Source organism: Salvelinus sp. IW2-2015, linkage group LG32 (genome assembly GCF_002910315.2).
Source record: "Salvelinus sp. IW2-2015 linkage group LG32, ASM291031v2, whole genome shotgun sequence".
Taxonomy (NCBI): domain Eukaryota; kingdom Metazoa; phylum Chordata; class Actinopteri; order Salmoniformes; family Salmonidae; genus Salvelinus; species Salvelinus sp. IW2-2015.
In genome coordinates this window covers 29843295-29856569 of record NC_036871.1, presented here as the reverse complement: position 1 = coordinate 29856569, position 13275 = coordinate 29843295, and the positions used below count along the sequence as shown (strand labels likewise).

Here is a 13275-nt window from a genome sequence, read left to right as displayed (position 1 = left end):
GGCTAGGGACTTTATTGCTGCAAACTTAAATCCTCATGTCTACCAGAATGTCACATGTGCAACCAGAGGAAAAYAAACTCTGGACCACCTTTACTCCACACACAGAGACGCATAACAAGCTCTCCCTCGCACTCCATTTGGCAAATCGAACCATAATTATATCCTCCTGATTCCTGCTTACAAGCAAAAACTAAAGCAGGAAGTACCAGTGACTCGCTCAATACGGAAGTGGTCGGATGACACGGATGCTATGCTACAGGACTGTTTTGTTAGCACAGACTGGCATATGTTCCGGGATTCATCCAATGGCATTGAGGAGTATACCACCTCTGTCACCGGCTTCATCAATAACTGCATCGACGACGACATCCCCACAGCAACCGTACATATCCCAACCAGAAGCCATGGATTACAGGCAACATCCGCATCGAGCTAAAGGCTAGAGCTGCCGCTTTCAAGGAGCGGGACACTAATCCGGATGCTTATAAGAACCAACTGGCAAGTGTCTTCATTGATATGCTCAACCTCTCCCGGACTGATCTGTAATACCTACATGTTTCAAGCAAACCCCCATGGTCCCTGTGCCCAAGGAAGTGAAGATAATCTGCTTAAAAGATTGCCTCCCTGTAGCACTCACAAAACCTATATACTAGGCGGTGTCAGAGAAAGGCCCTAAAAATTGTCAAAGACTCCAGTCACTCAAGTCATAGACTGTTCTATCTGCTACCGCACGGCAAGCGGTACCAGAGCGCCGAGTCTTGGACCAAAAGGCTCCTTAACAGCTTCTACCCCCAAGCCATAAGACTGCTGAACAATTACTCAAATGGCCACCTGGACTATTTACATTGCCAACCCCCCCCCCCCCTCCATTAGTTTTTTTCACTGCTGCTACGTCACTGTCTATTATCTATGCATAGTCACTTTACCCATACAAATTACGCTGAATAACCTGTACCCGCCGCACATTGACTCAGTACCGATACCCCCTGTATATAGCCTCATTATTGTTTGTGTTACTTTTTACAATTTTTTACTTTAGTTTATTTAGTAAATATTTTCTTAACCAACAATGCAGTTCAAGAAAGAGTTAAAACTTGTTTGGGATAGGGGGCAGTATTTTGACGTCCGGATGAAAAGCGTGCCCAAAGTAAACTGCCTGTTACTCAGGCCCAGAAGCTAGGATATGCAAAACATTCTACAGTTTCTAAAACTGTAAAAATAATGTCTGTGAGTATAACAGAACTGATATGGCAGGCAAAACCCCGAGGACAAACCATCCCCCCCAAAAAAATAATTCAGCCTACCACTGTTTTCAATGGCTGCCACTTTTATTATAAGGCGAAATCCTCCCATATTGCAGTTCCTAGGGCTTCCACTAGATGTCAACAGTCTTTTGAAAGAGTTTCAGGCTGGTTTTTGGAAAAATTAGCCAGAAATTGTAGTTTTTCTAGGTGGCTCCCATTTTGGCTGTAGTGTTTCCAAGCGCGTGAATGAGAGCGCGTTCTTTGGAATTTTTCTCCGGTAAAGACAATAATGATTCTCCGTCTTAAATTTGATTGTTTATTTACGTATTAGGGAACCTAAGGTTTGATTATAAATGTTGTTTGACTTGTTTGGAAAAGTTTATAAGTAATGTTTGGGATTAATTTTGTATGCATTTTGATGGAGGGAAACTGGGTGGATTTATTTTTATGGATATCAAGAAGGACGTTATCGAACAAAAGGACCATTTGTGATGTAACTGGGACCTTTTGGAGTGCCAACAGAAGAACATCATCAAAGTTAAGGCATTTATTATATCGCTATTATATCTGACTTTCGTGTCGCACCTGCCTGGTTGAAATATGTTTTTCATGGTTTTGTATGCGGGGCGCTGTCCTCAGATAATCGCATGGTGTGCTTTCGCCATAAAGCCTTTTTGAAATCTGACACACCGGCTGGATTAACAAGAAGTTAAGCTGTATTTTGATGTATTACACTTGTGATTTTATGAAAGTTAAATATTTGTAATTCTGTAGTTTGAATTTGGCGCTCTGCAATTTCACCGGATGTTGTCGAGGTGTCCCGCTAGCGGCACGCCTTTCCCAAAGAGGTTTTAAAGGCTTGTAAGTAAGCATTTCACGGTAAGGTCTACATCTGGTATTCGGCGCATGTGACAAATAAAATTGTATTTGATTTGAGAGGAGAAGTGAGGAGAGTAGAGGAGGTTAAGGGCAAGGTGCAGATGTGGATGTCTTCTGTGGGTGATATTTTGGGGTATCAACAACATTACAATTAAGCAATAAGACTCAAGGGGGTGTAGTATATAGCCGATATATACCACGGCTATGGGCTGTTCTAATGCACAACGCAACGCGGAGTTCCTGGATACCATATACCAAAAACCCTGAGGTGCCTTATTGCTTTTATAAACTGGTTACCAATGTAATTAGAGCAGTAAAAATACATGTTTTGTTATACCCCGTGCTATACGGTCTGATATACCATGACTGTCAGCTCATCAGCATTCAGGGCTCGAACCACCCAGTTTATAATGGGTAATAAGTAACAACAATCGACACTGAGGGCGAAAAAGAAAAACAGTAGCTAGTGACGGAATACTCGTTGTCGCCTCTCACTTTAAAAACCCTGAGATAAAGCGTACGTCTACGACAAGACATACCAACAAGAACTGCGTTCGTCACAGATCCACGTTTACAATCTTTGAGTTTTTACAACCTTTTAAGTCCCGTTATCGATGATGAGAGTATCTTTTTGCAGAAAGAAAATACATCAACAAATAAAAAAATTCATTAATTATAACGCTGATTTTTGTACAGCAAAGTCTTTGATTTTCAAACAGGCTCAGATCAGGGACAGACTCCAACACAAGCCTCAGTTAAGAGTCTCTGGCTGAACAATGTTAGGCTCATCCGAACATAGTGCAGCGTGGTAGAGGAGCGTATAGGAGAAGTTACATCCACATTGATGATGACCACGTGTCCATACAGGGCACTTGGGGCCTGGGTGTGCCCCAATACATCGCTCTGATCCTCTGACAGACAGAGAATAATTGTGATTGTTAACTGGTCTGAGATCAGTGGTTGGTGGTTATCCTTCTGCCTGGTTAGGGTCTATGGAACAGGAGGGCACCTGGGCAGGTCTGGCATCAGTCTCAGGGTTAAACATGGCGTCCGGTGAGAAAGTAGAGGGGCCGGTCCTCGCTGCAGTTGGCCGTCTGGAACTCATCCCTCAGGCGGAACTGCCACTCGTCCTCCAACTCCAGCCGCATGATGGTCTGACGCAGAGAGTTACGGTCCCTGCAGATCACACACAATGTGGCACCTTGGAACAGGGTCAGGGGTCAGAGGTCATAGGTCAAGGAACCAATCAGAAAGGTGCCATTGTTTTCTTACGGTATATACGTGTATTGTTGTATGGTTCATTATACAGTATATGTCATTTTGGATGTATACATTGGAAAACATTATAATCAGAGGTCAGAGAACCAGTCAGAAAGGTGATATTGATCGAGTGAATTGAATTGAAGATTAATAGCCCTAGGCCTCACAGACATTACATTGGTCAAACCTTTCATGGTTCCAAAACTATGGATGAGGTTACACTTAACTATACATAAGGGCTAACAAAACACAACATAGAAAATAGCATTAGTTACCTTTGATGAAGTGAAACTTCTTGAGGAGGCCAGAGACAACGAAGGAGTCACACAGGTAGAGCAGCAGGCCGCTGAAGACCAGACCCTGGTGGTCCAGGTTAGAGGAGTGTGGCCTGGAGCTGACGTAGCATACTGACACCTGGGGATGCAGAAAGCACAGTCACATCTCCACCATCTTGTTTTATCATGGGAACATGGAATCATTCCAATTGTCCAAATCCTATACGAAAAATTCTTAAAACCTGTGCTTGACTTAACATTTTTACAATACATTTATTTTGCAGAAATCAATGCATGAGTTGGACACGAGTTGGCCTTCAGAAAGTATTCATTCCCCTTACATGTTCTACATGTTAGAATCACCTTCGGCAGCAATTACAGCTGTGACTCTTTCTAGGTAAGTCTCTAAGAGCCTTCCACACCTGGATTGTGCAACATTTGCCCACTATTCTTTTCAAAATTCTTCAAGCTCTGGCAAATAATTGGTTGTTGATCATTGCTAGACAACCATTTTCAAGTCTTGCCATAGATTTTCAATTAGATTTAAGTCAAAACTGTAACACAGCCACTCAGGAACATTCACTGTCTTCTTGGTAAGCAGCTCCTGTGTTGTTTAGGTTATTATCCTGCTGAAACATGAATTCATCTCCCAGTGTCTGTTGGAAAGCAGACTGAACCAGGTTATCCTCTAGGACTTTGCCTGTGCTTAGCTCCATTCTGTTTCCTTTTCATCCTGAAAAACAGAAGTATCAATGGTTCAACGAATACCTGGAAGACCGTCAACACGCTTGAAAGTATGGATTATATCTCTCAATCTCCGCGTAGGTCGAGTAATAATATTAATAAAGTGATTCATACGGTGACGTGCCCCCACGGTTCATTTAAACTGTATGTCAGACCACACACTGTTTTAGAGAATCTTCTCGCCCAAAGATTCAGAGTGACAGGAAAGTACTGACGGTCTTCCAGGTATTTGTAGAACCATAGTTACATTGGTAACTTCTGTTTTATATGTATGAAGTTGAACGGAAGTTACGAATGTAACTATGGTTCTACAAATACTTGGAAGACTGTCAGTATTCATAACAACAAGGTCGCAAGGAATAGCACTAATAACCTCTGATTAATGTGCCCTTGCCACTGGAAGAATGGCAGACCCCATGTTGTGGCAGGATGCGACGTTGGCATTGTCAAATCTTGAGAACGTGCAGGGCGATGACCAGGCAGCATCTGTGCATATCTCATTCAGGGGTACGCCTCTCAGTGCAGCCCAAGATGTGACAACACTTCTGGTCCAGTAACATATCACACTTTCTGGGACAGGGAGCCCTATACCCTTGTAGGCCTGAGCAATGACATCCACAACCCAGTGAGAAAGCCTCTGCTTGGACAATGCAAGGCATTTTGACTTCCCAACGAAGCACAGAAACAGCTGGTCTGATTTCCTGTAGTGCCCCAAGGCTTGCATATAGCATTTGAGGGAACAGCCTGGACACTGGAGATTTGCTCGCTCCTCCTCCGCATACTGGAAAGGAGTGAGGGAAGTAGGCCGCCAGCTCGATGGCTTGATGTGAAGGGGTGATACATTTAGGCATAAGGCTGGATAGGGCCATAAGGCCTTCCATGGTATGCAGACAGGACTCATAGAGAGTGCGTGGAGCTCACTCCCACGTTTCGCTGATGAAATAGCTAAGAGGAAAGCCGTTTTCAGAGGTAACCATTTTATGTCTGACTCCTCCGTATGTTCGAACGGAGGTTTGTCAAAGCCTCCAATACTAGTCGCAGATCCCAATTTGTCGCCCGGACAGGTCCACATGTTCAGTTCCAAACCGCTGCCATATCGTCTTCACTACTTGCGGGTGAAGTCTCCATTATTCCGGGGTTTCTGTCACGACAAGAAGTCTGCCACTTCGTTCACCTTGCCTGGGAGATTAATGGCTCGTACGGCCCATGTTAGAAGTTGTTGGGCCACCTCATTCCCCCTTGATGGTTGATGTGGAACACTGTCAATGTATTGTCTGATTGTATCAGGAACCGGCAGAAAGTGATTCAGGGCTAGGTAAACTGTCTGAAGTTCTAGCACGTTGATGTGCATTTTTCTCCYGCGGGGGAGCCACTCTCCCCATACAGACCTGTGTTGCCACAGTGCTCCCCAGCCTGTTAGTGAAGCGTCGGTTGTCAGTTCCCGCCTTACTGGAATTGATCCAAGAGGGACATCTGTAGTCAGGTAGGTTCTCTTCCTCCATGGCCGCAGAGTAGAGTAGCATGCCCATGTCACCTGCATTTTGGTGTTTCTGTCCCACTTGGGGTCCAAGAGGAGGTCATTAAACCACACTTGTAGTGGTCTTAAAGACAGGAGGCTTAACGGTGTCACCCCGGAGGCCGCCGTGAGTGTGCCCATCAGTTGTCGGAACGTTCGTACCTTCACCACTCATTCAACTGGAAAATTGCAGAAGAAGAATGCTGTCCACACACTGAGTTGTTTACATGCCCTCATAGTACTGGAGTTCAGAGCCATACCAATAAAGGTGACCCTTAGGCTTGGTGTGAAGTCGCTCTTTTTGTTGTTCATGGTAAGGTGGGTCAGTGTCAGCGCTTGGTTCTCGGCCACAAACTCGCGAGAGGGGGAGCAGATGAGTCCGTCGTCAAAGTAAGGAAAGATCTTGATCCCCTGTAGGTGGAGGGTGGTCCCGTGTGGCTCAGTTGGTAGAGCATGGCGCTTGCAACGCCAGGGTTGTGGGTTCATTCCCCACGGGGGGACCAGGATGAATATGTATGAACTTTCCAATTTGTAAGTCGCTCTGGATAAGAGCGTCTGCTAAATGACGTAAATGTAAATGTAAATGGAGGGAGATCGGGGCTGCACTCACACATCTTGTGGAGATGCAAGGAGCCTGGGAGAGGTCGAAGGGTAATATCACAAACTGGTATGCCTGGCTTTGGATGGCGAACCGCAGAAAATGCCTGTGTTCTGGTAAAACAGGAACGTGAAKGCCATCAGCTTCGTGGGCTTTAGCTCTTTTGGTCGCCCTGGGTGGATCTAGGTGAACAACGCTGGTAAATTATCTGTGAAAACCAGGCTGTCAATTCTGACTAACCTCGCTTCCTTTACTTTCACAGGCATAATGGTGCAGTTAATGCAGGGTTCAGCAAGGGCCTCATACAGGTGGCCAACGCTTAGGCAGGCGGGGCACAGGTCATGACCATCTTCTACTTGTAGTTTAGCTCCACAAGAGGAGCGGCCATGCATGCACAGTGTTCTCTCAGAATGTGAAGAAAGATTTATAAAATAAACAAATAAAATAATTCTTATGCAATAAACTGATTACTCAAATGAACTAATATAATAGTAACTGGAGACTGTATTACAACAACTACCACAATACAGAGTAAAGGTAGAGCTACAATAATCTAGCAGGAATTGTTTAGCACCTGCCAAACAATTTAGGGTGAGCCTAGCTATGACCACAGGGCTGGAGCAGGAGATATCTTTCCTAAACATGATATATCACATAGGCTTATTAATGTGAAACACGCACGAATGGCCGTCGTTTGGTAAGCCAAGCTGACAACACACAGTGGCAGCTAGGTGGAGTTAGTAAACTAGCTGATGACACACAGTGGCAGCTAGCTTGTAGCATGCCAGTAATACCAGGGGAGAGGGATGCCTAAGGGGAGGCAATCCAAATGTCACGTCTTATAGCTGAGTAGGCTAACAACCTTCCTAGACGCGGTTATCTAGGGAAGTGACCCGTTTGAGTTTTAAATAGTCGAAGTACAACGAGTGCCCAGTGGCCTCGATAACGAGCACAGCAGTGGAGAATATCTTGACAAGGTTAGCACCAGAGTACGGTGGCCAACACACACACACACACACCACTTTGACATTGTAAGGGTATTGTGTATAGGCCAGTGACCAAACATTTATATTTAATCCATTTTAAATTCAAGCTGTTAAACAACAAAATGTGGAAATCTTAAAATTTTCTCAGGGCCTATGTTGAGGTAACTGACTAAATCTTACCTCAGGGCCAATGTTAAACACCCTCCCCCCATAGGCCAGAGAGAAAAAACATGAAGTTTTACAGAGAATCTCGTGCTATTCTACACATTTTGACACGAGGCTCAGATTTTTTTGCTGTTTTAGAACTCAGGGATTCTTAAAAGATGGGACAATCTCAACTATATTGTGATTGACCAAAGTATTAGCCATCACACCATGTAAAGGAACAACCTCCTAATTATTATTTTAAAACATTTTATCAACTAACTGGATTCATGTCAACTCCAGACACCATAAAAGGCATTTCATTTTTACAATTATTATCCAACAAGTGTTTAAAGGCCTTGATTGTTTAATTCTAATTTTAGATTATTCAAATATGGAATACAAATCTCCAAACATCTTTTTTGTTTTGTTTTATAGCTCTATTAAAGACTCCAGGGCTGATTTTGATAGCATTTTGGCATGTTTTCTAGGTTGAGAACATAAAACAACATGTATAAAGCAAATATTATCCCTTATACCTAGAATAGCATATACTTCAACAGCAAATGTTGCAGAACAGTGATTCTAATATTTTTTCTAAATGTTTACAAAAAAACGATATTGTCACGTTCCTGACCTGTTTTCTGTTGTTTTGTATGTGTGTGATGGTCAGGGCGTGAGTTTTGGGTGGGCAGTCTATGTTTGCTGTTTCTATGTTGGTTTTGGGTTGCCTGGTATGGCTCTTAATTAGAGGCAGGTGTTTTGCGTTTTCCTCTAATTGAGAGTCATATTAAGGTAGGTTGTTCTCACTGTTTGTTTGTGGGTGATTTGTCTCCTGTGTCCGTGTCTGTATGTTACGCCACACGGGACTGTTCCGGTTTTTTGTTCGTTCGTTCGTTTTATGTAGTCTGTTTTCCTGGTTCATGCGTTCTTCACGTTGTATGTAAGTTCGTGTCCAGGTCTGTCTACATATTTCGTTTATTTGTTTTGTAATTATTCAAGTGTTTGTCGTGTTTTTCCGTTTTGTCTATTAATCAATATGTATTCACAACCCGCTGCATTTTGGTCAAATCCCTGCTACTCCTCTTCGGATGAGGAGAAGGAGGAAGCCCGTTACAGAATCACCACCCAAACCCAGATCAAGCAGCGGGTTAATGGACAGCAACGACAGCGCACGAAGCAGGATTTATGGTCTTGGGAGCAAGTATTCAACGGAGAAAGGACCCTGGGCTAAGGTGGGAGAGAATCGCCGCTCTCGGGAGGAGAAGGAGGCAGCCACAGCCCAGGAGCGCTGGTATGAGGAGGCAGCGCGGTGACGCGGTTGGGGAGCCCGAGAGTCAGACCCAAAATTTATTGGGGGGGGGCACACGAGGAGTGTGGCAAAGCCGGGTAGGATACCTGAGCCAACTCCCCGTGCTTACCGTGGAGTGAGAGAGCGTCGTACTGGTCAGACACCGGTGTTATGCGGTAAAGCGCCACAGTGTCCCCAGTACGCGTGCTTAGCCCAGTGCGGGCTATTCCACCTTGCCGCACTGGGAGGGCTAGGTTGGGCATCGGCCAGATGTCATGAAGCCGGCCCAACGTATCTGGTCTCCAGTACGTCTCCTCGGGCCGGCATACATGGCACCAGCCTTACGAATGGTGTCCCCGGTTCGCCAGCATAGCCCAGTGCGGGCTATTCCACCTCGCCGCACTGGCAGGGCTACGGGCACCATTCAACCTGGTAAGGTTTGGGCAGGCGCGGTGCTCAAAGAGCACGCGTCCTCCTTCACGGTCCGGTATACCCGGTGCCACCTCCAAGTACCAGTCCACGGTGGCAGCCCCCGCACCAGGCTGTCTCCGGGTTCTCTCTCCAGCTGCTCCCACCTGTCCAGCGCTGTCAGAGCTTTCCTCCTCTCCAGCGCAGCCAGTGCCTATACCACGCACCAGGCTGTCTCTCCGTCTCCTCCCTACAGGTGTGCCCGTCTGCCCAGCGGCGCCTGAACTGCCCGTCTGCCCAACGCCTTCTGCACTGCCTGTCTGCCCAGCGCCGTCTGAGCCATCTGTCTGCCCAGCGCGTCTGAGCCATCTGTCTGCCAGCGCCGTCTGAGCCATCTGTCTGCCAGCGGCGCCTGACCTGCCCGTCTTGCCCAGCGCGGCCTGAACTGCCCGTCTGCCAGCGGCGCCTGACCTGCCCCGTCTGCCAGCGGCGCCTGAACTGCCCGTCTGCCCAGCGGTCGCCTAACTGCCCGTCTGCCCAGCGGCGCCTGACCTGCCCGTCTGCCAGCGGCGCCTGAACTGGCCCGTCTGCCCAGCGGCGCCTGAACTGGCCGTCTGCCAGGGCGCTGACTGCCCGTCTGCCCAGCGCGCCTGAAACTGCCCGTCTGCCCAGCGGCGCCTGAACTGCCCGTCTGCCCAACGGCGCCTGAACTGCCCGTCTGCCATGAGCCTGCAAAGCTGCCCGTCTGCCATAAGCCTGCAAAGCCGCCCGTCGCCAAGGCCTACAGAGCCTTCCCAGACCGATCGCCAGAGCCTTCGCCAGACCGGATCAGCCAGAGCCTTCCGCCAGACCGGATCAGCCAGAGCCTTCCGCCAGACGGATCAGCCAGAGCCTTCCGCCAGACAGGATCCAGCCCGAGCCTTCCGCCAGACCGGATCAGCCAGAGCCTTCCGCCAGACCGGATCAGCCAGAGCCTTCCCGCCAGACCGGATCAGCCAGAGCCTTCCGCCAGACCGGATCAGCCAGAGCCTTCCGCCAGACCGGATCAGCAGAGCCTTCCGCCAGACCGGATCAGCCAGAGCGTCCGCCAGCCCCGGATCAGCCAGAGCCGTCCAGCCAGGACCTGCCATGCAGCCGCGTCCAGCAGGACCTGCCAGAGCCGTCAGCAGGACTGCCAGAGCCGTCCAGCCAGGACCTGCCAGAGCCGTCCAGCCAGGACCTGCCAGAGTCCCTCAGCCCGGAACGCTGCCCGGATGTCCCTCAGCCCGGACCTGCCGGAGTCCCTCAGCCCGGACCTGCCCGGAAGTCCCCTCAGCCCGGACCTGCCGGAGTCCCTCAGCCGGCCCTGCCGGACCCTCAGCCCGTCGGAGTCCCTCGCCCGGCCTGCCGGAGTCCCTCAGCCGACCTGCCGGCAGTCCTCAGCCCGGACCTGCCGGGTCCCTCAGCCCGGACCTGCGGGTCCCTCAGCCCGGACCTGCCGGCAGTCCCTCAGCCCGGAGCTGCTGCCCTTATCCGATGCTGCCCCTTCATCTAGGTGGGTTTAGTTGGAGGGTGGTCATTGGGAGGGGATACAGAAGCGGGGAGTGACTATGGTGGTGTGGGACAGCGTCCGGAGCCTGAGCCACCACCGTGGTCAGATGCCCACCCAGACCCTCCCCTGGACTTTGTGCTGGTGCGCCCGGCGTTCGCACCTTGAGGGGGGGTTCTGTCACGTTCCTGACCTGTTTTTCTTGTGTTTTGTATGTGTGTGATGGTCAGGCGCGTGAGTTTTGGGTGGCAGTCTATGTTTGCTGTTTCTATGTTGGTTTTGGGTTGCCTGGTATGGCTCTTAATTAGAGGCAGGTGTTTTGCGTTTTCCTCTAATTGAGAGTCATATTAAGGTAGGTTGTTCTCACTGTTTGTTTGTGGGTGATTTGTCTCCTGTGTCCGTGTCTGTATGTTACGCCACACGGGACTGTTCCGTTTTTTTGTTTGTTTGTTCGTTTTATGTAGTCTGTTTTCCTGGTTCATGCGTTCTTCACGTTGTATGTAAGTTCGTGTCCAGGTCTGTCTACATTCGTTTATTTGTTTTGTAATTATTCAAGTGTTTGTCGTGTTTTTCCGTTTTGTCTATTAAATCAATATGTATTCACAACCCGCTGCATTTTGGTCAAATCCCTGCTACTCCTCTTCGGATGAGGAGAAGGAGGAAGCCCGTTAAGATATCTCACCATCAGTGATGGAATTGACAAGCCACTGACGGAGATGACAATAGATATTAAAAACAGACATTATTGCTCTAAAAATAAAAGTTCAAATACAACATTGAGTAAAATATGGAGAATGATTCATTTGAAAATCCCCAAAAAACAACCATTCTATCGATCTTCCGCAGTCTGACGGAGTTGATGTTTTTACATAGTTGACAAATTAAAAAATGTCTTCTTCATTTCAAGTGGTATACAAAGCAGCAATTTAGTTTTCCTCAGTAGCTTTTGACTCCAAAATCTAATGACATGTAAACATATTTTAACCAAAATTCATATATTCTATCAGGCAGACGGAGTTGACAGTTCATGGTTCTGACCAAGGTGATTCCAAAATTGTCTGTTTAAATCTATCAAAAGTAAGAGAACTTTACAGATTATTAGTGGTCTTTTGGCGCTACATGTAATGAGGACTGAATAAGGATTTTAGACAAGTTAGGATTTTAGACAAATCTGACATCTCCGGAAACATCTTTTAGGATTCAAAGTTTGGAGAGAAAATATTCTTTAAAGTCACAGAATTCTATTGCAAGAAACTTACATCAGGGCCTCTGTTTGAGGTAGCTGTCTAAGATCTTACCTCAGAGCCTATGTTCAGGCAACTGTCTATGGAACTTACCTCAGCCTATGTTCAGGCAACTGTCTATGGAACTTACCTCAGAGCCTATGTTCGGCAACTGTCTATGGAATTACCTCAGAGCCTATGTTCAGGAACTGTCTATGGAACTTACCTCAGAGCCTATGTTGAGGTAGCTGTCTAGATCTTACCTCAGAGCCTATGTTCAGACAACTGTCTATGGAACTTACATCAGGGCCTATGAGGTAGCTGTCTAGATCTTACCTCAGAGCCTATGTTCAGGCAACTGTCTATGGAACTTAACCTCAGGGCCTATGTTGAGGTAGCTGTCTAGATCTTACCTCAGAGCCTATGGTTCAGACAACTGTCTATGGAACTTACATCAGGGCCTATGTTGAGGTAGCTGTCTAGATCTTACCTCAGAGCCTATGTTCAGGCAACTGTCTACGGAACTTACCTCAGGGCCTATGTTGAGGTAGCTGTCTAGATCTTACCTCAGAGCCTATGTTCAGGCAATGTCTATGGAACTTACCTCAGGGCTATGTTGAGGTAACTGTCTAGATCTTACCTCAGAGCCTATGTTCAGGCAACTGTCTATGGAACTTACCTCAGGGCCTATGTTGAGGTAGCTGTCTAGATCTTACCTCAGAGCCTATGTTCAGACAACTGTCTATGGAACTTACATCAGGGCCTATGTTGAGGTAGCTGTCTAGATCTTACCTCAGAGCCTATGTTCAGGCAACTGTCTATGGAACTTACCTCAGGACCTATGTTGAGGAAACTGTCTATGGACAGCACAGGGTTGCTTGTTGTTCTGTACTGCCTTGGGGAACAGTCTGTGGCTGCAGCTTTGGAGGAACTTCTCTAGGAGGAACTGAGCCGGGGCAGCCAGGAGGGTGTGATCACTGTCTGGGGCACAGACATACTGGTACGGACTGATGGGGGCTGGATTCTCCATCACCTAGAGGGGGAGCAGGATGGGGGTTAGGTTGACTGACTGTTTTCAGACATATTCAGGCACATACAAACACACTATATTATGTACAATACCAGTCAAACATTTAGACACACCTACTCATTCCAAGGTTTTTCTTTATTTTTACTATT

The 13275-nt window shown here is 47.3% G+C and overlaps 1 protein-coding gene across 1 annotated transcript in view; it reads right to left on the bottom strand.

Moving 5' to 3' along the window:
• Positions 1-870: 870 nt before the first annotated feature.
• Positions 871-13275, bottom strand: part of LOC111956405 (GREB1-like protein) — a 61027-nt gene continuing 48622 nt past the window's right edge. Inside the window, exons 29-30 of the mRNA XM_070436568.1 lie at positions 3659-3797; positions 871-3324 (exon numbers count right to left, since the gene is read on the bottom strand). Coding sequence (XP_070292669.1) covers positions 3161-3324; positions 3659-3797 — 303 coding nt within the window. The 3' untranslated portion in view covers positions 871-3160. The remainder of the gene's footprint in view (positions 3325-3658; positions 3798-13275) is intronic.